This window comes from Trichosurus vulpecula, chromosome 5, assembly GCF_011100635.1.
Source record: "Trichosurus vulpecula isolate mTriVul1 chromosome 5, mTriVul1.pri, whole genome shotgun sequence".
Lineage (NCBI taxonomy): Eukaryota > Metazoa > Chordata > Mammalia > Diprotodontia > Phalangeridae > Trichosurus > Trichosurus vulpecula.
Window position 1 is genome coordinate 16,531,426 of NC_050577.1, and position 24,597 is coordinate 16,556,022.

The 24,597-nt window shown below is 47.1% G+C and overlaps 1 protein-coding gene across 1 annotated transcript in view; it reads right to left on the bottom strand.

Moving 5' to 3' along the window:
- OSBPL3 (oxysterol binding protein like 3) overlaps window positions 1-24,597 on the bottom strand; it is a gene marked incomplete at its 5' end in the record, with an annotated part of 52,779 nt that overhangs the window by 16,931 nt on the left and 11,251 nt on the right. The window contains 5 exon segments of the mRNA XM_036761519.1: window positions 2,768-2,831; window positions 11,093-11,230; window positions 16,779-17,029; window positions 23,058-23,151; window positions 24,418-24,552. Of these exon segments, the coding sequence (XP_036617414.1) occupies window positions 2,768-2,831; window positions 11,093-11,230; window positions 16,779-17,029; window positions 23,058-23,151; window positions 24,418-24,552 (682 nt within the window).

A 24,597-nucleotide genomic window follows, 5' to 3' on the forward strand; every position in this document is an offset into this window, starting at 1 on the left:
CTGCTGACAGGTGCTGGGGCCAAGCATACAATCAACGATGCAGAGATAGGGAAAAACCAATTTATTATGCTCGGGGTATGAAGATCACTGAAATAAAAATCAACGAACCCAGAACAAGTCTTAGCAGCCTCTGTATAGGTTTTGTTTATATAAGCAGGATGGGTACAAGGGAATTTTTACAGAAAGCAGAAGCAGAAGGTAATTATGTACACGTCAGAGGATAGATGGCAGAAGGGGACATCAGGTTAAACAGGAAGCTGACTGGTAAACACCAGGACAAGAGCTGCTTTCTTAAGCTTGAATTTCAGACAGAGCAGGAACTAACCAGTCCACAACAAGCTATCTGGTTGATGACTTAGTTTGAATTTGCAGACTCTAGCTAATGACGTGACCTGCTCACCTTAAATAATTGGTGTTAAGAAACTTAAGCCAGAAATTCTTTTCTGATGTTACAAAGACTCTGATTTAACGTCAAGAAAAGGGCTGATATTTCCAGAAGAGAAGGTCTAAGAAAATCAGAGCCATTCCTCTTTCTAAAATAAAAAGGATTCTTAAGAGTTTCTTTATTCCTCTGAGTACCAGCTTGCTCATTTGTAAAATGCTGATCATAATAGCAATATGGCAAAGTGGTTAGAGCTGGCTGCAGAGTCAGGAAATCCTGTGATCTCCCAGATCCACCTCTGGCACATACTGACTGTGTGAGTCTGGGAAGCAAAGGGAAGGGGAGAGAGAAGGGAAGGGAAAGAAGCATTTACCTAGCACCTAATGTGTACTGGACTCTGCACTAAGCACTTTATAAACATTTCTTTGATCCTCTCAATAACCCTGAAAGGTGGGGACTAGCATTTTCTCCACTTTATAGCTGATTGAACAATTTTCCCCCTCCAGGCTCCCAAGCAACTCTGCAAGCTCCAGAACAGGGGCAAGTTTGTATGATAGAGAGATTTACTGAGAATCCTCTAAACTGATGGAATCACGGGGCTTCTGCAAAGGCACTTCTCTCACTGCGTGACTGGAAGAGCCAACTGGCATCATGTGTGCAAAGTGCTTTGAAAAGCTCAAAGTATGGAACCACCAGCTTGAGCAGATCCTCTGTTCAGGCCTCGGTTACCAATGGAGCTGTCCTTTGGGTAGAAGATGAGGGCCAGGTTTGTGTACGTGAGAGGGTGTGTTTGTCTGTAACCACAAAGAGACAGGGTGAAGGGGGCCTTGGTCCGGCATGAGAAACACTCTCGGATTCTGTGCCTTCTTGTAAGACACTGCCCAGGGGTGCCTTCATTGGTTCTTCCAATTTTAACGTTCTCTCCTCTGGGCTTGCTCTTGTGGAGTATCTCTCTCATCCCTCGGGAAATGTAGGCTCCTTGAGGGCAGGGACTCTTCAATTTGACTCATGTATCCAGGAACAGTGCCCAGCACATGGCAGGTGATAAAAAATGTCTGCTGAATTAAATTGAGATGGTTGCAAACTATTTCTGTTCCTGAGCTGTTTCTGGGTGGCTTCTCTGGACGTGGGACAGGGTGAGTCACACAAAGCTTAGGTGTTCAGTCATTCAGTTCATTTGGACAAGCCCACTCTGTGTGGCATCAAGAGCCTTGAGTAACAGAAGCAGCCACAGATACAATCTCACCTCCTGAAGAGCCCTTGGCCTGGAGGCCAAGATAGACCCACAACCATTTGGTAGTTAAGAGAAGCACGTGATCACAGACCCAGGCAAGTGGTCCAGAATGTAGAGGGTACAATTTCAAAGACAATGCTAGCTACAGATAGGGCCCTTCTCTATAAGTACTTGCAAGCTGGTGACTGGCCATGGTACAGGGGACTGGCCATGGAGTCCTAGGACCTGAGTTCAAATCCTGGCTCTGCTAGTTAGCCTTGGAGACTTTAGATCTCCTAGAGTCTAATCTGCTTGCAGGTAGGAACAGATGCCCAAAGATGGAGCAGAGGGCACAGACCAGAGAGGAGGCCAAAAGGGAGAGTGTGCCTCAGCCCAGGCCTGGACTCCAGCCACAGTCCCGGCTTCTTTGCTCTACAGCGTTTTGTGTGGTCACAGCTCAAGGGCTTTCTGCCATCTCCAAATAGAGGAGGCACAAAGGGCTGCCTGAGCCCGCATACAGAGAGTGCTGCGGGGTTTGCAGAGCACTGTCACATAGATATCAAGCTGGTCATTAGCCATCACAGCCTTTCCATGATGGGCTCCTGCTTTTGGGGCTTTGAAGAGTTCGCTCCTCCCTGCCTTTGGAAATGAGAGAATTCATTGCTCTCTGTGGAGCAGGCAGAGGTTTTAACTCTTCCCTCCTTCAGTCTTTGATTTCATTAGAACAGGAAAATCCTGGTGTGGAAAAGCTCTCCTTGGATGACCACCCGCCAGATTCATCACCTTGGAGAGCTGCCCAGGGCTCAGAGAGAGGTTTGAGAGCTTGCCTGGGTCACAGTCCGCATGTGCCAGGGGGAGGATTTGAACCCAGGCTTTCTGACACCACGGCCAGCAGTGCACTAACTCCTGCAGCACATTACCTCTGGCACAGAAGACAGAAGGAGGCCGCAGTGACAGTGGATGGAGGGGGCCCGGCAAAAGCCAAGGAATGATTGGCAAACCAGGCAACTCTCTTATGCTCCCGAATCCAGCATTTGGAAACACTGCTTAGACAGAATATCAATGCTAGGGAAGTCTCTGCTGGAGCCCCCCAGCCATCCTGCAGAAATGTTAATGACCAGCTTGACCTTTCTCCTTGGCCGCTGGGACACACAACAGAGAAGCCACATTACCTTGCCAGAACACGAAGTTGGCGGACTCTGCATGACAGGCTGAGATTGGCGGGTGGTGGCTGACCTGGAGGAGACAAGGAGAGAAGGGGACAGTCAATCACACTGGAGTGTCCTTCACCTTCACCTCCCTGCTCTCTCACTGACTACCACCAGCTTCTTCCTTTAGCATGGACTGGCTCCAGGTGAGTCATTCTGGGTGCTGGCAATGGGGACAAGAGGATAGGGTGGGGTGCAGGGGTAGTAGGGTCATGGCTTTGGAGCTAGAAGGGCCCATTTTACAGATGAGGAAATCAAGGCCCAACAAAGCTGTGACTCACCCAAGGTCAAACGGGTAGTAAGCATCAGAAGGGAGATTTGAACTCAGAGCCTCTGACTCCTGAGCCAGTGCTCTTACCACTGAATCATATGGTATGGAAATTAGAAGCAAATTATTAATTAAATGAGCACCAATTAAGAACCAATGAGGATTTATTAAGCACATACTATGCACCAGGCACTATTAGGGACACAATGCAAACTGCAAATGACCATGATTCAATAAATATCTGCATGTAAATTTAGAGGGATCTCTCCCCTGTTAGAAACTGTACTGTGTTGACTTTGTACCTACTTTAAATATTTTTTCCATTAACCAGCATTTATTTTCTCTCCCTCCCATCTCTCAGACTGAAAAAAAAAAACCCTTATAATAAATATGGAAAATCAAGCCAAAGCACTGCCCCCATCACCCACATGCAAAGCGGCATGTGCCCTTTATTAGCATTAGCTTCCGAGTCAGGAAGACAGGAGGTCTGAGTTCTTTCTGTGACCCAGACAGGCTATGGGATCTGGGAGAAGGCCCTGATCCTCTCAGGACCCCACCTACTGAACAGCCCAATTGAGCCTCAGGGCTTTGGGTCTCCACGGACACAGAGCTGAACCCCAAACCTGGGCCTCAGGAGACATCTCTGTGAGCTGTTGGGGCTGAAAAATTCACCGCTCTTAACTTAACTCACTGGGCACCCTGAGAGGACAGACACATGGTCCATTGCCAGGTTCACGATGGAAGACCATTCAGCCCAGAGAAGGCTAGCACGCCACTCATCCAACTGTCTAAGGTCAAGGTGTGAGAGTATAGTAGTGTCGTGGACAGGAAAAATGGAAAACCCAGTAATGGCATCCATCTTGGAAACCCTTGAAACAGCCCCACCGCCAAACAATGGCCGAAGCCCACTTACTTGTCCCTGGCAATAACAGTAACAGTTAACTTTCTTCTCAGCTTTAGATTATCTGAGCACTTTACAAAAAGTAACTCATTTGAACCTCATAACAACACTGTAAGGTCTGTGCTATCATTATCCCACTGTACAGATGGGAAACAGGCAAAGTGTCTTTTCTAGGGTCATACAGCTAGTAAGTGTGTGAGGTGGGATTTGAACCTATCCCATGCCTCACCTCTGCCTTTACAAGTTCCTTCAAAGCTCACCTCAAATTCTCCTGCTCCTCTGGTTACCTCCCATTTATTTACCTGGGGACATGTTGGATGTTTGGATGCCACAAATGCACTCCTTCCCCAGAAAGATGTAAGCTCCCCGAGGGCAGGGACTGCCCAGTGCCTAGCACACTGCCTGGTACCAAGGCAGCCTTAAATTCTGTGCATACTTATGGGGTTGAATTCAATTTTCATCTGGAAGGTTGTAAACCAGTGTCTAATCTGCAAGTAATTAAGAAACTCCAGGAAGAGGCAAGTAGGAACTCACTCCCTTTTCTGGCAGAAAATCATTATTTCTGTTTTATTTACTAATGAAAAGGATAAAGAGCAAATGGTGGCCCAATTATTTTATCTCCATTATCTGCCTTCCCACCAAACAGTCCTTCTCCTTCTAATTAATTTGTTATTCCTGGTCTCAGCATGAGTGATGCCGTCGTGCATTTGTGTACAAAGTATATTCTAGTACTGCTTTCTTGTTTGATTCTAACACCTCCCCGTGCAACCCTGTCTCAATCCATCTTTCTGATCCCAGCAGGCAGCAGACCCATTTGCTACACGAGTATTAACACCCCTAATCCCAGTCCTTAGGATGCTCTGAGGGAAAAAGGGTGGCTTTGACTGAGGCCCCACTGTAAATGCCTGGCCCCCAGAGCTCAGCCCCAAGCAAGGCTTCTTACTGGGACTCCCAGAACCAGGCAGTCTTTGCTACTGGCGTCAGGACATTGTATACAGTACTACTGAAAAGGGAGCCAAGCCCTCCCAGGGGAATAAGGCTTTCTCTTTGTCTTTGGGGGTTGTATCCCTGACCAGGCTTGGCCAGTAAGACCAGCAAGATAAGAGCCACACTTCAAGAACCTAAGAATCCAATTCGACAAGCATTGATTAAGCATCTACTGTATACCAGGCACTGTGTTGAGTATTAGGGATTCAAAGACAAAGATAGGATGGTCAGTGCCCTCAGGAAGCTTCCGTTCTACCCAAGGATACAACAGGAGCCCAGATAAGCAAACACAAAGTATATATAAAATATTGTTGTTCGGTCATTCAGTTGTGTGCAACTCTTCATGACCCCATCCATGGACTGCATCTAGGGGGTTTTCTTGGCAGGTACTGGAGTGATTTGCCATTTCTTTCCCCAATACATAAAATAATGCAAAGTAATTTCCCAAGGGACAGAGCACTAACCACTAATACACAAGTCATTAAATAGACACCAATTGAACATTTAAATAGTGATGACTCTCCCTGCCTTCTTACTGAGAAAGGCTTTTCCCCGTGACTGGGTGGCTCTAGTTCTTCAGACGACTGTCCCGGGAAGGGGCCCAGCTCTCCCTCTTATACTGCTATCATCAGGCCTTGGCTTTCCAAGCACAGACCAGCCCACATGCTCAGACAAGATGCCCCAGGTGTCTGAGAAGAGAGACACGGCGCTTACCTTCCATCAATCTTTCTATCTCATTATGTCCAGAATAACGCAGCCATTCATGTGAGCTTGGGACATGGCGCCTGGCACCATGGGAAGGGATTAATAAATGCTTTTTTCCTTTCCTCCTTCTTCGGGTCCTGTTTACTGAAAGCTGTCCCCAAAAGCCAGACTTTTCATTAGCTAGGGCGTATTACATACGATTGACCACCAGGGGGCGCTACACTCAAGCCACTGGCCGGGTGGATTTCTTGATTTCCCTAATTTTAATTCCATTGATCAGAGTGGCTTTATCAGGGCATCAAATGCACCTGCACAGGCCTCCCCGAAGGCTGCAGTAGCCCCACTGCTTCCAGGGGGTGCTTGGCCTACGGACTTTTGGCCTACCTCTCAATTCCCTGAATTCCCAGGGCTTTTTATAGAGCTGAGAGGTTGGTCCCTGGTTTAAAAGGGCCTTGGGGGGGGGGGGATAGAAATGAAATACTGCCCCAGTTTTTGTTTTGAAGATAATCAGTAGCTTTAGAGCTATCCTCACCTCCCCACCTCCAACGTGGAGGAAATCGGCCCTCTGCCAAATGTCCACCAACTTCATTCATGAGTCTCATGCAATTGAATTTTCAGTGGGTGCATGGTTTATTAAAATGTACTATCAAGTGCCCCCCTTTCCAGGAAGGCTTTGCCCAGTTGGTTCCTCCCCCCAGTCCTGATATCCTTCTTCCTCCAATGGAAGGAAGGATTAAAGGAAAGTATTCCATGTTTGGAGTCCACCGTGATTAGCTCTGTTTACAAATGTCCCAACAGGGAGTGTAGCTCTGGAGTTGGGGAGGGTCTCCTGGCCCAGCCTCCCCAGCTACTGAGGTTTGGGGGCAGATGCCTCTTCAGGCTCTACCTCCCGTGTCAGTACCTTATCCTATATCAGTATATACAGAATAAGAAGTTGTTTGGGGGGAAGGGAGACCCTAAATGTTAGAGGCCTCTTCCAGAAGATGGACAATGAGCTGAATTCTAAAGGAAACTAGGAAGTCTCAGAGGCAGAGGTGAGGGCACATTCCAGGCACAGAGGACGTTGAGCAGTGCACTGACTCTGGGCGCTGTGCATGAGAAACGGTCCAAAGGCTGGTTTAGCTAAACCGAGTCCATGAAGGGGAAGCATATGTGATGAAGACTTGAAAGGTTGGCCTGGACCAGATTATGAAAAGGCCTGGAAACCACTGGCCAGACTCCTTTCTCAACAGTTTGCTTGGGGTCCACTTCTTGGTCCTAAAGACAAAGTGATGCCTTTCTGCCCCTGAGGACTCTGGTGATATCCAGGTGAGTAAGGGGATCTCGGGGCTGACCTGCTGGTCCTTCAACTGAAGTCCAGCATCCTGGCCTCCAGGGGCTCCCCGGGGCCAGCAGCTCTCCTCCATGGAGGCACCTTTTTCTGTCTCGTCACCCTGGCCAGATCGGCTGCCTAGTTGGGTTGCTATTTTTAGCTGCCAGTTCCGGTTTTAATGCACAGGCTGCTACAGCAACCCCATCACCTCGCCATTTTAAGTTGGTTATTAAAATGCCAGTCAAATTGGAATCCGACTCAATCTCCCTTATTTCTTTTAACCACCATTTGAAAAAAAGTCCAGCCATACCCCAAAAATATGAAAGCCCCAAGATTCCGAAGGTCCTCGGGTCTGGAAGCTATGGGGCAGAAGGATGTTCTTTCTGCCTTCCCTTCCCCAGCACCAGGAAGCACTTTATTGGAAGGAGCTACCGAGGACCCAGCAAGAGCTCCTTCCGAGCTGCAGTGGATGCTGGGAGTTAGGGAGAGACCTCTAGGTGCAGTGGTCAGAGAAGCCATGTTCACTCCCTGCTCGGGCACTGTGGGGCATCCCTCTCTGGTGTCCTTTGCTGGACAATACTGGACAAGAGGAGTCCAAAGGAACAATGCCCTCACATGAGAGCATGGCTATCACTCTCCTGAGCTTAGGGATTATTCGCATGATGGATGTGCTCAGGCTGGGCTAGGAGGCCTCAGAATAAAGTCAAGGCCACTTAAGTGGCAACTTCCTCTCTCTGAGCCTCTGTGAAATGGGCATAACACTTACCTATGGGAAAGCAATTTGTAACCCTTAAAGGTCACATAGAAATGTTGGTTCAAAGACCATGTAAATCTTTCTACAGGACGCAGAAGCCACGCCATGGAGCAGAAAGCGGGCTGGGTTCTGAATCAGAGAACCCATATTCAAATCCTGGCTCTTGCATATAACATCTGAAAAGAGCTTCGCGAGCCTTCGAACACTATATAAATGGCTAGCTATTGTTAATATTACATTATTCTTACAGAGGCAGCCGGTGGTGCAATGAATAGAGTGCCAGGCCTAGACTCATGAAGCCCTGAGTTAAAATCTCACCTCAGATACTCAATAGTTGTGTGACCCTGGCCAAGTCACTTACTCTGGTTTGTCTTAGTTTTCTCATCTGTAAAATACAGATGATAATCATAGCTCCTATATCCCTGAGTTGTTGTGAGCATCAAATAAGAGATTTGTAGAAGTGTTTATCACAGTGCCAGTCATAGAGTAGGGGCTAAATAAATGCTCATTTCCTTCCTTTCCCCTTTCTCCTAATCATTTTGTTGTTGTGCATTTTCAGTTGTTTTCAACTTTAAGTAACCCTGTATGGAGCTTTCTTGGCAAAGATACCAGAGTTTCTTGCCATTTCCTCCTCTAGGTCATTTTACAGATGAGGAAACAGAGGCAAACAGGGTTAAGCGACTTGCCCAGGGTCACACAGCTAGTAAGTGTCTGAGGCCAGATTTGAACTCGGGGCATCCTGACTCCAGGCCCTGTGCTCTAACCACTTTCCTACCCAGCTGTCCTATGTGACCCAGGGCAAATGACTCAATCTCTCTGGGTTAGGACCCCATATTTCTTGTAGATCCCTTCCAGCTCTAAAGCTGGATTGGTTTTATGATCCTATGAATTTGGATTGAACTCAGCTGTTGCCTATATGACCTGTGGGAGGTCACCTGGCCACTCTAGGCCTCTTTAAAATGAGGGAGCTGGACCAGAGGGACTCTGGGCTGCCATCTGCCTCCAGCACCAAGTCTTGGCTCCTCTTATCACAGGAACTGCTCAAGTTCAGCCTGGAGACATAAAAGCCTGCTGGGGTGGAAGGGCTTCAAGGGGAGAAGAAATCAGCCAGCTGTGCCTGCCCCAGAGGAGGAATGGGTGCCTGGGAAAAGAGGCAAATGAAGGTATCAAAAACTTCCTAAGCATTGGAGGTGCCCCCAGACAGAATGTGCTGCCTTGCAGCCCAGGGATTGGTGAATAGGAGGCAGGGGTCTCCCTGGAGAACAAAGCATTTGCTTGTGGACTGATGACTGGCTAATGGGAGTGAGGTAGGCGGATGTGATGGAGTGACAGTGTGCCAGGAGAGGCAAAGAATATGAAGATACCAGAGGAGCACAGGAAGACTTAGATAAATTGATGCAATAGGAAATCTGCAGAACCAAGAAAGCCACCTGTGCGATGATGACCCTTGAAGCAATTGAAATGGAAGCCTATGTAACTATCATGACCAAGCTCAGCCGGGAAGAGATAGGAGGACACACCTTCCCCCCTGCTTTGTAGAGAGGAGGAAGGACTGCTAGGTCAAACACTGCAAATAATGTCAAACTTGGTGTATGTCTTTGCTAGGAAATTCCATAATTATTGTTAAAATTAGCATCAGCACTCTTCTTGAATCAGTATACACAGTGGTTACAGAGGAGGGTTGTTACCAGGAGTTGGTAGTCCTAACCCCATACCTCCCTAGTCTCTCACGTTTAGTTAATTAAAGCTTAATTGGGGACCACTGTTACTTGGGTCATTAGTGTCTGCATTTGGCTTTACTTCCTTCGGGGGGATACAGCCTGGAGGGTGGTACCTGCAGAAGGGTTCAAATGTTCTCTACAAACTACACAGGCACACATGCCTCATGCCCTTCAGAACTGGCTCCAATAGCCTCAACCCAGAAGGAGCTCTCCACTCTCCCTGCCAGGTGGGTGTAGGCTTGCTCAGGCAATTGGATGGTAATAGGGATAAGGAGCTGAGTTTCATGGACTGATGAGGGGAGGATGGAGAATTGACACTTCCTCCTAAAGCAGAGGCAATGAAATTACCCTAAATGCTTCAAAGCTGGAGAAGAGGGGACATCTGCTAATCCAGACGCACATTCAGTGGGAGCCACATTCAGGGAATCCCTGAAAGCCTCCGTGTCCCCAAACCCTCTGAGCTGTGGGTTTCATCATCAGCATCATCGCCATCATCGTCACCATCATCATCATCATCGTCATCATCATCATCACCACCACCATCATCATCACCATCATCACCATCGTCATCATCATCACCATCATCACCATCACCACCACCATCATTGTCACCACCATCATCATCATCATCATCACCACCATCATCATCGCCATCATTGTCGCCATCATCACCATCATCACCACCATCATCATCATCACCACCATCATCATCATCACCATCATCACCACCATCATCATCATCACCACCACCATCATCACCATCATCACCACCACCATCATTGTCACCACCATCATCATCATCATCATCATCATCATCACCACCATCATCATCGCCATCATCGTCACCATCATCACCACCATCATCATCATCACCATCATCACCACCATCATCATCACCATCATCACCATCGTCATCATCATCATCACCATCACCATCACCATCATTGTCACCACCATCATCATCATCATCACCACCATCATCATCGCCATCATCGTCATCATCATCACCACCATCATCATCATCACCACCACCATCATCACCATCATCACTACCATCATCATCATCACCACCACCATCACCACCATCATCATCATCACCATCACCATCACCATCATCATCATCGTCATCATCATCACCATCACCATCATCACCACCACCATCATCATCATCGTCATCATCATCATCATCACCATCACCATCACCATCATCACCATCACCACCACCATCACCATCACCATCATCATCATCATCGTCATCATCACCACCACCAACATCACCATCATCACCACCATCATCATCATCACCACCACCATCATCACCATCATCACCATCATCATCATCATCACCATCACCATCATCACCATCACCATCATTGTCACCACCATCATCATCATCATCACCACCATCATCATCGCCATCATCGTCACCATCATCACCATCATCACCACCATCATCATCATCACCACCATCATCATCATCACCATCATCACCACCATCATCATCATCACCACCACCATCATCACCATCATCACCACCATCATCATCATCACCATCATCATCATCACCACCATCATCGTCACCATCACTACCATCATCATCAGCAGCAGCAGTTAAAGCAGCAGAAACAGAAACAATCCTACCTGTTCTGAAAAAAACTGGAAGCCCTTTTCCTCATGGATACATTCATAAGTCTCTCCAAGCACTGGATTGAAGGGTTTGCTCCCTGCTCGGAAGTAGCTGGACGCATAGGCAGACACTGCAAAAGCCGCCACGTATACCTGGGAACGGCAGAAAAGAATACCATCAATTCATCAGGCAGGCTTAGTAGCCAGCTGGGAGGCACAGGGCCTGGAGACAGGAAAACCTGGGCTCACATCCTACCCCAGGCTCTCAGTAGCTGTGTGATCCAAGGAAAGGAACTTAAGCATGCTCAGCCTCCATTTCCTAGCCTGTAAAATGGGGACAGTAATATCTTTAGTCACAGGATAAATGAGATGTTTGTAAAGCGTTTTGTAAACTGTGTCAATGCTAGGTGTTGTTGTGAACTAGCATTCATTGAGCTCCTACTGCGTACAAGGTAAAAGTTCTATACAGCTGTTGGGGACAGAGGGACAATCGCAAGTGAGTCATTGGCTCTAGATTTAAAGTGAAACCATACTAGGTCCAACCCCCTCATTTTGGGGCTGAAGAGATGGAGGGAGTCAGAGACAAAGCACAAGGCCAATGTTGCACAGCTAGCGAGTGTCCAAGGCAGGGCTTGAAGTTAGGTATTCCTAACTCTAACCAGTGTGGGGTGTTGGAGGAGCTGAGTTCGAATCCCACTTCTCATGCAGAGTAGCTTCAGATCCTTCTTCTGTAAAGTGGGGGGGGGATGGTCACAAATGGGCCCTTCTAGCTTTAGATGGAAGATTCTATGATCCCTGGCCTAAGGGAGCTTCTGTCCTAGTGAGGGCAGAGAAATGACAGCCCAGCACAGGCGTGGGACAAAGCAGTAAGTGGAGGGAGAAAGAGTCAACAACTAGGGGGGATTAGGAAAGGAGGCAGTGACCCCTGAGCTAAGCCTTCAAGGAAAGAAAGGAGGTGGAGAAGAAGGGAGAGTGCATTGTAGTGAGTGGGAACGTCCAGGAATGGGAGATGGTGTCTGACTTTGGGGAAGAGCCTATAGGTCAGTTTGGTTAGAGGGGAGCCAAGGGAAATAGGATGGGGAAGGTAAGTGGGAGCCGGATTGGGGGCTGAGGTAGTGAGAGAGCTTCTGGGCCAACCTAAGGCAATAGGGAGCTATGGAAGATCTCTGAGAGCAGGGGAGGCCAGTGACAGGGCCAGGAAGTTGGGTGACATTGCTATTTATTGGCTAGCAGACACATTGGCCAGGTTAAAATGTAGCCCTGCTTGTATCTGTAGACAAGGAAACATCAGGACTGAACTGAATCAGGCTTGAATACCTCAATTCAGCAGACAACCTAATTCATCAAAAATCCGTTAAAACCTCATTTTCCTTTAGTCGGATTGGGTGGTTTGTGTTTTAGCTCTTTTCTCCTCCCCTGCCTGGGCTCAAAGAGGTGGCTAAAGGGGAAGAAATACCAATAATGCTGACATTTCTATGGCACCCGAAGGTTTGATGAGCACTTCAGGATCTCCTTTGAGCCGCCCACAACTCTATGAGTCACAGGCCGTTAGTAAGGCCGGAGTACAGATCTCACAGGGCCCTGTTGGGAGGCTCAGATGCGACCACGTTCCTAAAGAGCTTTGCAAACTTCCGAGCGCTGTAACAAACATCAGCTATTGTTATGAGGGTCACAGCTTATGTGCCTTGTTCACGATCCTTCCGACGTCTAGTCCAGTGCTCTAATTACCAAGGTAGGTTGCCGTTGGAAGAAGAGAAGGAGGGCGACATAAACTGAATTAGAAATCCCTGAAAAATCAATGGTTGGCTAATTATTGTGCAAGATTAAATGAGGTATTAACCTAAAGATTCTTCCTTCCTTCCTTCCTTCCTTCCTTCCTTCCTTCCTTCCTTCCTTCCTTCCTTCCTTCCTTCCTTCCTTCTTTCCTTCCTTCCTTCCTCCCTCCTTCCTTCCTTCCTTCCTTCCTTCCTTCCTTCCTTCCTTCCTTCCTTCTTTCCTTCCTTCCTTCCTTCCTTCTTTCCTTCCTTCCTTCCTCCCTCCCTCCCTTCCTTCTTTCCTTCCTCCCTCCCTCTCTCCCTCCCTTCCTTCCCTCCTTCCTTCCTTCCCTCCTTCCCTCCATCCTTCCTTCCCTCCCTCCCTCCTTCCTCCCTTCCTTCTTCTCACCTTGTGTGCTTAGGTCCAAAGCTCTGTGTAACAAACTAGAACTTTTGCAAACTGTGCATTCCTTTTCTAGTTCCTTCAGTGCCCCAAATCTTATCACTCAATAGAATTTAATTAATAAATAACCATAGAGTGACTCTTTCGAGAGTTGGTAAGCTAGGTCCCAGACGTTTCTCCTGAGGGGCCTCTCATCTTCCCGGGTGCACAGAGTTGCACCTTCCCAATCACACCATCATGCTCCAACACTTCCTGTACCTCTTCTCTGGCCTCCAACCTACGCTCCCAAAGGGATTTCACCAACCCCCTCACACTCACCAGGCATTCCAGTCCAACCGGTCTAGAAGGCGCTTCCCTATACACAACATTCCATCCTGCTGCTGTGGTGCACTGCTCTCCTTCCCTTCTGTCTCCTGGAATTTCTGCTTCCCTTTGAGCCTCAGCCTAATAGCCATCTCCCCCAAGGGCTTTTCCCAGTCCCCCACTTAATTACTGCTCTTCTCCTTTGTGCACAGTTTGCATACATTTTTATGTGTGGACATATCTCCCCCATTAGAATGTAAGTTCCTTTTTTTTTTCTTCCTGTCCACACCAAGAAGCACAGGGCCTGGCACATGCTTCTTCAATTGAATTATCTTGTATTTGTTAATGAAGAATCCAGGTTCCTCAGTTTCCCAGACTTGAAACAAGGGGTCAAAAAAGCACAGGCCAGGCTCGTGGGAGAAAGGGCCAGAATGCAAAATGACCCAGGAATGTCATCTGCCAGTGAAGTCATCAGCCGCTGGACATTTTCAGACCTCAGAGACTTTCTGACAAAGCTGGCCCTGAAACATTCATCATCACCCAGGGAACACTGGCGTTTGGTCGGTGTGACCTCAAAATGGGCTGAAAAGGCTTGAACAGGCCACTGGGGGGAGCATGGGCCCTCCAATGTTTTAGCCTTTGTGGGTTAGACAGGAAAAATAAAAGTGCATCAGGCGGGGAAACTGAGCAAAGTGCTTTGGAGCGACCGGATTGCTTCCTAGCTCCTCTCTCCACAGTGTGAGGGAGGGGATGAGCTCTCCTAGTATGGAACAGGCAAGATTTCCTCAAAGGGAAAAGTGGTAACAAGCATCTTGTGTCTTAGATTTTGGGCTGGTGGGGACCTTTTGGAGATTACATACCCTCAAGATTACACATTAGCATTGGGAAACGTAGGAAGGCCCCATTCCACTATGCCCCAGTAGCCTATGGCCCAGGCCATCAGTGCGTTGCAGCTCTAGGGCTGGAAGGGACCTTCCAGCTCCTCCTATCCTCCCATTTTACAGATGAGAGATGAGTAACTTGGCCAACCAAGGAATGAATGGCGGAGACAGAATCTGGGAACTATACAGTGTCATCTGTGTTGTACCACTAACTGCTCTGGGTGAGATTCTCAAGCACAGTGTTCCTCTGTGCCAGGGAACAGACAAGCCCTCCCTTTCTGGGTCCATCCATAGAGCTTATCTCTTATCTCTTCTGGGAAGGGCTGAACATTCTAGCCAGCGTTAAAAGGGCTATACAAGGTCGCCCAGGCTCTGGTAGGATCCCAAAGCTTCTTTGGGTTGGCATCCACCCCTCATTCTCCTGCCAGCCTTCAGCTTGCTCTAGAAGAAAAGGGCCAGCTCAAGAGGATCACGAGGCAGCTTCAGCCCTCCTTGGCTGATGGGAATATATCTGGTGTTGGGCCATTACCCTCAGACCAACGAGGCTCTGGTTGTTTTTCCCCCAAATATAACCAAGTTAAAGAAAGGAATGGACAGTTTAACCCTATCTGTAAAACGTGTGTGTGTGGGGGGGGCGGTATATGCACATGTGTGTACATGGTTGGGGATGGGGCAGGGAGAACACCCCTTCCTTAAAGGCCTACCATGTTATGGTGAGAGAGTCACCAAAGTAAGCCCAAGAGGAGAACCCCTCTGGCTCTGGATTTCCTTCTTTCTCAAACCAGGGCAGGATGGTGTCTTTCAGCTGTGATTCTATGAGCCCTATCACATGACTGGCTGAATGGCAAAATCTGTGCTGGGCTATGGCTTCCTGTATTTGCCCTTACTAGTGTCCTGGGCATTGGAGACCCTGCCTCCAATCACCGGAACATCCTGCAGAGGCCCCACCTTCTGAGGCAGAACATTCCCTGCATTCTCATGGAGATTAATTCCTTCCTTCCAGACAGTCCTGACTTCCTCAGGGCAAGCTGTGACTTTTTCTCTGTTCTCCAGGGACATCCCTAAAGAAGTTTTCTGACGGCATGGGATGAGCTTGCTTTCTGGGAGTAAGCCAAGATTGCACTGGGAAGTCCCAACTACTCAAACCCAGATCTTCCCAGGTAGAAATCCAGCACTCCATCTGCTAGACCCCATAGCCTCTCACAGCATTTCTATGAAGAATCTGGATTTTGGTTAATAGAAGAATTAGCTCCATGGAGGGTGGCAGCTGATACCTGGTGGTGACTCATCAGCATTTCCATAGCAGATGAGTCATGGCCAGCTGTCAGCCTGCACATCCAGGAGGGCACCTGGTCCAGAGGCTGGGCCTCTGAGAACCAGCATCTATACTGCCAGAAGATAAATGGCTTTATTTTTTGCCTGGCAGCGGTGAAGGAGGGAAAAGGCAAGCTCTGCCTGGCTGCTGGGAGAGAGCAGGGGATGACAGATGGGCTGGTGGGAGGCCAGGGTATGCATGGGGGCCTTATGAGGAATCCAATGACTTCAGATACTTTTGTGCTGCTCAGACATTCAGGATCAGAGATGGAAGACTGGGGATCAGAGATGGAGGACAGGGGGATCAGAGATAGAGGACGGGGGATCCGAGATGGAAGATCGCGGTGAGAGAGGCTTTGATGGTGGCTTCTTCCTGCCTTTTCTATCTCAAATGTTTTCTGTAGGTACATGGAAAGGGAGGCCTCCCACAACCAGCCAAGAGATTGGAGATGGAAACAGATGCCAAAGAGAAGAAAAATGATTCTGGAGGGAAATTTGCCCTGAAAAGGGCAAAAAGAGCAGTTTCTGGAATAAAATTCTAGAGGTTTGCTCAGGACTAGAGATATGGAACTTGAGATCCTTAGTCTGGTCATTCATGAGAAACACACGCACACACACACTTAAGCACATGTGTTTTCTGTGATTTCCGGACAGAGAATGTGTGTGTGCGTGTGCGTATGTGTGTATGTGTTCAGAAGGTACGGTGGAAAAGAGTGTTAAATTTGGAGTCGAAGAACCTGGGTTCAAATCCTGTCCCTCTAGATCACTGTTATGACCTTAGGTAAATCACTGTCTCTCAGGCCCTTAGTTTCTACATATATAAAATGAGTGGGTTGGGCTCAATGACTTCTGAGGTCACTTCTAGCCCTTGATCTAGAATCCTATGAGAGGTTCCAGATTCAAATCCTGACTCTGCTACTAATGACCTGCCTTATCTTGGGGCACTTACTAAATGCCTCCAGGCCTCTTGTGTAAATTGAGGAAGGTGGGATTTCCAGCTTGGTGCCCCCCCCTGCCCTCGGGCTGTGTGAGCCCATCCCCCTCACCATCCTCTCCAGGGGGTCTGGGGTCCTCGAGGCCTGGTCTAGCAGCTCGCTGTACTCCAGCTCCTCACAGAGCCGCTGCAGTGTGTTCAGGGGCTCATTCAGCTCCACGGGCATGGCCACCTTGGACAGGTCTTTGCCGATGTTGTTTCTTAGAATATTCCAGAGGCTGATGTTGCTGGTATTGGGGCAGGGTGCTGGTAAGCAGGTCCGCCGTTTGGTCTGGCCTCTGGGGTCACTTTCGAGAATGGGGCCTGGGAGGGACAGAGGACAGCCTCACTTTCAACTCACCAACTGATTTCTTTCCTCCTTTCTGTTGTTAAAATTTAACTCTAATTTTAAAAAAATCAACTTATTAATGTTTTCACATCATTCATATCTGAATATACTATTGTACCCAACCATGTGCCCAGAGAGACTTCCCTTGTGAGAAAGAAATACAGTTCAGGAAAACCAACCAACAAAGTCTGACAGTGTATGTGACATTTTTTACCCATAGGCCACCACCACTCTCATGTAGGCAGGCAGGCACATTTCCTTATCTCTTCTCCTAGACTAGTCACTACAATCACACAGTGTCTGCCTTCATTTTAAGATCTTTTCATTTCCATTGATGTAGTTACTGTGCAGAATGTTTTCCTGCTTCTGCTACTTCCCTCTGCATCCGTTCATTTAAGTCTTCCCGTGTTTCTCTGAATTTTTCACACACTCCTTCCTTTTTTCATTCCCCCTCACCCCAGGGGCCCAGGAGCCATCCTGGTACAGTCACCTTTGTGCAAGACAGCACCAAGAATGTTAATTTCTATAACATGCTTAAGGTTTACAAAGCATTTTCCCCACCTCCCTGCCGCTCCTCTCAGGGCACACTCCATCTCCTGATTCCATACCTCTTCATTGGCTGTGCCTCATGCCTAGAGTGCCCTCCCTCCTCCCCTCTGCCTCCTGGCTTCCTCCAGGAGTCAGCTCCAAAGCCACTTTCTGCAGGAGGGTTTTCTGCCTTTCCCCACCTCCCACCTCCACAGTTACTGCCTTCCCTAGAACTTTTGGCACATTGTCTCGTCTATTAGAGTGTGACCTCCTTGAAGGCAGAGACCATGATTTTGCCTTCCTTTGTATCCCCAGTGCTTAGCACAGTGCCTGGCACCTAGTAAGCACTTAATAAATGCTTGTTGACTGACTAATGCGTATCCTGTAGGGCTGAGAGTGGATGTTATTATCCTATTTTACAAATGTGGAAACTGAGGCGCAGAGCATTTCCATGATTTTCTCAAGATCACACAGCTGATAAACATCAGAAGTATCTTGGCACCTGAAGTCCAACAATCTTACTAGATCACCTGGTTACGATGGAAAATAACACCTCCCCACACACAGCCCAGGAGACCAGCAACTCATTACTCTGGGATGTGGCTGATGCTGTTTTAGCTTCTCTTCTCTGCAGAACAGGCACCATTCATCGGAGAGCCCCTCGGCCTTTGCTCAGAGATGGGAAGCCTGCCCACAGTTAGAAGAGCAGGGTGCGGGCAGGAGTCACCCCAGGTTAGGGGGTGAGGAAGGTCCAAGCGTGGAGGGGGCACCATGAGTGAAAATGAAATCCATGAGCACCACGGCTCTCAGGAAGGGAGCAGTGTGGTCCGGTGGATAGTGTACTCACTAGTCTTGGCATCAGGAAGACCTTCTTCTGCAGCCCTTCCCAACACTCCAGACCCAATGGGTTAGTAATACCACAGATCTCATGGGGCTGGTGCGAGGATCCGATGAGATCAGGTCTAACCTCAAAATGTCAGCTGTTATTATTCCACACTGAACGAATCCTTAACTCAGTGAATGACCAGAAAAGGCTTAATTTTTCAACATTGTGGATGGATGAAGACCGGACCATCAACATTCAGGTGATGTCATAGTAATAATACTGACAAGAACAAGTGGCAGTTACATAGCACCTCCAGGTTTGCGGAACGCTTTACACCCCTAACAACCCTCAGAGTTGGGCACTATGATTATCAGCCACATTTTATAGATGAGGAAACTGAGGCTAGGAGTGGTCACAAGGCTCGTAAGCTTCAGAGGAGGAATTTGAACCAGGTCTCCCTGACTATAGGCCGTTCCCCAGAACCCTGGTCCAGGGCTGAGTTGTAGAGAAGAGAGCAGAAATTCAGGATCCAAAGCTTCCCTCCACTTTCTGCATTTGCTCATTGGTGCAGGTCTCTGGGGTCTGAGGCATGCCTGCAGCCTGGTTATTTCTTTCCTGAGATGCCCTAGGCACCAAACTCCGCTCCTGCCTGCAGAAGGTCAGGGCTCCCTCCCCATGTGCTTCTTTGTCAGTGCAATCACAGTCCATGGAACACCACCCTGGCACCCCTTCCCCACACCCTGGCTGCCTGGCTACTATAGCCCAAACACAACCGGGGGCCCAGAGCAGCCCCCTTCCTGCCCCCCCCATTCTGAAGGGTCTGGTTCCTTCTTTCTTTCAACTAAGAAGTTATGGACCTTTTTTCATCCTGTGACCAGAGGAAATGCATGTCTTCCTCCTCCTCTTCCCCATCTTCTTCCTCCTCTTCTTCATCTTCTTCTTCCTCTTCTTCATTTTCTTTCTCCTCTTCCCCATCTTCTTCCTCCTTTTCTCCATCTTCTTCCTCATCTTCTTCCTCCTCTTCCTCATCTTCTTCCTCCTCTTCCTCTGTCTTCTTCCTCCTCTTCCCCATCTTCTTTCTCCTGTTCCCCATCTTCTTCCTCCTCTTTCCCATCTTCTTTCTCCTTTTCCCCATCTTCTTCCACCTCTCCTCTGCTGTCTTTCTCCTCTTCCTCTTCTTCTTCCTCTTCCCCATCTTTTTCCTCCTCTTCCCTGTCTTCTTCCTCCTCTTTCCCATCTTCTTCTCCTCTTCCCCCATCTTCCTCCTCTTCCTCTATCTTCTTCCTCCACTTCCCCTATCTTCTTCCTTCTCTTTCCCCATTGCCTTCTTTGTCTTGTGAATTCAGATTTCTGACTATAAGGCCAGTACTCCAAATGGCCTGATGTTTTTCTGCTGCTTTGATGAGGCGGTAAACTGTTGTCATTTATGGTGCTCATTAGACAGCATTTATTACGTATTGTATAGAGAGCCCTGAGCTGGATGCTGGGGAGACAGAGGCATCATCTGTTACCCCTGCCTTCTAGAGTCTCATGAGCTGGTCATGAAGACAGGGCATAGATGGAAATTAGAACCAATATGTAGTGTGTCTCAAGTCAGAGGGCCCTCAAAGCAGACTTGGGGGAGCTGTCATACTTGGGGGTTCCGAGTGAGGAGATTCTCTTCCTTCCCCCCTCCCCAAGGAGGTGACAATCTACTGACTAGCACTCCAGCCTAGGCCAGCCTGAGGAACCCTGGGATCCTCCACCTGGAGAACAGGCCTCTCTGTGGCTAAATCTTCTTTAAGTCACATGCAAGGAAGCTTTTCCAATCTGTTAGGATCATTGGGGGGCTATTTTCTTTTTTTTTCTTTTTAGTTTACAACACTCAGTTCTACATAATTTTGAGTTCCAGATTTTCTTCCCTCCCTCCCCCCCTCCCTCCCCAAGACAGCATGGAGTCCCATATAACTTCCATGCATAACTTCGCATTGAATTAATTTACACACTAGTCAAGTTGTGGAGAAGAATTATGACCAGTGGAATGAATCATGAGAAAGAAGAAACAGAACCAAAAAAAAAAAAACCCCAAAAACAAAAACAAAAGAGAGAAAAAAAGGGGGAAAAAAGGCAAGCATGAAGTTTGCCTCAATCTGCATTCATACTTCATAGTTCTTTCTCTGCATGTAGATAGCATTCTCCATCGTGAGTCCCCTGGAGTTGTCTTTGCACCTTGTGTTGCTGAGAAGAGCGAAGTCTGTCAGGGTTGGTCCTCACAGAATCCATATATCTGCGGTTGTGTATAATGTTCTCCTGGCTCTGCTCTGCTCGCTCAGCATTATGTCGTGTAGGTTTTTCCAGGTCATTATGAAGTCTGTATCACCCCCATTTCTTACGGCACAATAGTATTCCATTACCTTCATATACCACAGTTTGTTCAGCCATTCCCCTATTGATGGGCATCCCTTTGATTTCCAACTCTTAGCTACCACAGAAAGAGCCGCTATAAATATTTTTGTACATATGGGTCCTTTTCCCACTTGTGTGATCTCTTTGGGATACAACCCTAGAAGTGGTATTGCTGGGTCAAAGGGTATGAACATTTTTATAGCCCTTTGGGCATAGTTCCAAATTGCTCTCCAAAACGGCTGGATCAGTTCACAACTCCACCAGCAATGTAAAAATGTTTCCCACATCCTCTCCAGCATTTATCATTTTCTTGTTTTGTTATTTTAGCCAATCTGACAGGAGAGATGTGGTACCTAAGAGTTGTTTTGATTTGCATTTCTCTAATCAGTAGTGATTTTGAGCATTTTTTCATATGCCTATAGATATCTTTAATTTCTTCCTCTGAAAACTGCCTTTGACCATTTCTCAATTGGGGAATGACTTGTATTCCTATATATTTGGCTCAGTTCCCTGTATATTTTAGAAATGAGGCCTTTATCAGCCATACTAGTTGCAAAGATTTTCTCCCAATTTTGTGCTTCCCTCCTAATCTTTGTTGCATTGGCTTTTTTTGTACAAAAACATTTCAATTTGACATAATCAAAATTATCCATTTTGCATTTTGTAATGCTCTCTATCTCTTGTTGTGTCATGAATTCTTTTCTTTTCCATAAATCTGATAGGTAAACTATTCCTTGCTCTCCCAAGCTGCTTATAGTATCAGCCTTTATTCCTAAATCATGAACCCATTGGGGGGCTATTTTCACAAAGCCTATTAGCCATTCCTGGAATCAAGCAATACTCACTCTTAATTTTTATGACTTATTATAAGAAAAATACCAAAAAAACTTAGGGTATCCTTTTTATCATGACAGAGTTTCAGTTGGCTGGAAGGGGGTGTTCTCAGAACATCTCCTGGGGCATAACCTTTAGGAGGTGGTACCTGTCACTTTTAAAACTGTGATTCCCTTACTCCCAACCTCCTGAGGACCCTGGAAGTCCACCATGTTCATGCCATACAAAAGATACTTGGATACTCTAATATTCCAACAGGGTGGGTGGGCAACATGGGATGGTAGAGAGGGACTGGATTTGGAGCCAAGAAGGCCTGGGTTCCAATATCACCTTAGATCCTTACTAGTGTGTGGCCCTCACCAAGCCATTTAGCTTCTCTGGGCCTCAGTTTCTTTATTTTATAAGAAGATGGGGTTGGACCTGATGGCTGTCTAGCTGTTGAGGTCCCTTTCAGGTTTAGCTCTAGGGTCCTATGGTCTGTGATCTCATGGAAGTGCAGCCTCCTCCTAGTGACCACAGCCCATTTCTGTCAACCCAGTCTGGGTGATTCTCACCACACTGATGGCCCATCCTTGCTTTCCCTTGACATTACGAAGATAGAAGATACCAGTGGAGCCCGTGGGTGGACCATCAGTTATTCTTTGCTTTTGCCATATGACTGGCCCATCTTTCTTGAGCTTATATCTCTTTGGAGGTATCTTTACTTGGCTTCTACCACTTGGCAGCTGGCTCCCACCCACCACCTGCCTCTCTAACTCGGTCCAGGCAATCCTCATTTTCTGTCCTCAGGGACTGTCCTGTACTGTGGCTGGTGGCCACAGACAACTAGAAAAGTGGAGAAAGGGTGGTGTTCCCTGACACTGTTAGTTTAGCAGCCTCAAGCCTGTGGCGATGAATGTATACAGCAAGGTCAAGTAGAAACAGATCCCCGTAGGCCGCATTGTGACTTAGAAAACCACAAATTAACATTATCTCTGTCGCATCATATTTTTATTTATTTTGGTAAACACTTCCCAATTTTATTTTAGTCTGATACAGACCACAGGGGAGTTAGCCAGTCCTGAGTCTGACCTCTCCAGTATTAACCTAATGACTGGTCCCTGGGGGCTCAAATGCCTCCCACACCATAAGCAGAATGGACCATTACATTCTCCATGTGAGGACTATTTCAGGGCTGGGTCTTAAACTCCTGATGTGCACACTTCTGTTTCTCTGTGACTAATTCAACAAGCATTTATTAAGCACTTAATGTAGATAAAACCCTGGCTTAGGGACAAAAAGTGGTTCCTGTCCTTGAGGACAATCCCCCCAGTGGAGGCTTCACAGGGCCTGGCATGGTCCCTGTACACAGTCAGTGCTCAATAAGTGCTCCTGTTCCACGAAGAGAAAAGACATTCCCTTTTAGACAGGAAAACATGTTTTGGTCCTACCCAAAGTCTGTCTCTCATTCTCCAGATCGTTGCTGAGGTTATCCATGGAGGCGTTATCACTTATGTCACTGGCGTACGAGTCATCTTCAGAAGCCTGACGCAGGAGAGAGAAATATATCCATTAAGCCAAGAATTCCAGGGTCATACCATCATGAGAGGTGAACAAATGGCAGTTAGGATCATTTCCCTAAGTGGCTCAATGCTGGTTGAGTTGTGAGGCACAAATCTTTTTCAGTACACTGTGATCATACTGTTTTCCCAGCTACTCCCTCCAATCTGATGAAAAAGACATTCAAAGCCTTCTAGCCATTTACTGGAATCAAGCAATATTCATTCTTAAATGCTGTGGCTCATTATCAGAAAAAGCATCAAATAAACCCATGGTATCATCATTATTGTGATAAAGCCCCATTTGGAATATTAATCATAATAAACCTTTATTCTTTCTGAAGTACTTAGAAAAAAACCCAGCCAGATTGAGTTGGAGTTTAGAGTTTTATTATCTATGAAAACGGGACTTACGGAAATCAATACCATAAGCGAGCTTGCCAGGAAAATGCATTCCCCACTTAAGAAAACAAGCCCTTAGAGCAGCATTCATTTGTTCTCCACAACCTAACTAATGGGAGGCTTCTCACCTACCCACTGAAGCAGGACAGAACCTGGCAGCACAATTATTCATCGGCTCACGTGAATATGATCATCTTATGGTAACCTGGGTTAAATTCCGTTGGGGCAAAAGCTACCGGAGGGAACCAGATTCTTTCACTGCAGTGGAATTTTGCTTAAGGTGAACACAGGTAACAGAATTAATCACTCTCCCATGTTGCGAGCTGAAGAATAGTTGCTAAAGTTCCGCTTTGCCATGATCGGTGTGCCCATGAGAGGGAGATGTCATGTTCACATTCATCCTCATACCTCTCTGAAAAGGACTGGACTGGGGGGAATGGGCTGGTCTGTAGCTCCAGTTTGGGAATCTCGAGGGTATGGGGAAGGGGATAGGCTCTCCCGTTTGAAGTGATAAGGGGTAACAAGAGGAGCTGCTTGATTGATGGTAGAATAAAATATATATCTAAATCTATCTATATCTATCTATAGATATAGATATATATCTTTATTCCCACCCCACCCTAGGCACTCTAGTACCAGCCACATATAATCAGAAGTTGTTATCACAGAGTGCATGGGTCTTCACTCCATAGGATCCAATGAGATAACATGTGTGTAAAAGTACTTTGTGAATTTTATAGCACTATACAAATGTTCTTATCATTATCATTATAGTTGTGTTGTTGTAGCCAGATCACTAAAGCAATGTAAGAAAGAGTATTTTAAAATTTAAAAAAAATAAAGGTCAAACCTCATTTTCTGAGGAGCTTGGAGACAGTAAGACTTCCTGGGCATCGAAAAACTCTGAAAGGGAGTCTGTGATGGAAAGCCGACTTTCATTGGAGAGCTGATGGACGAGGGCTCTGCTTTCTTCTCCAGAGATCTCCTGTTTTCACACCAAACCAAACAAAGGCATTGAGAAAGGGTATCC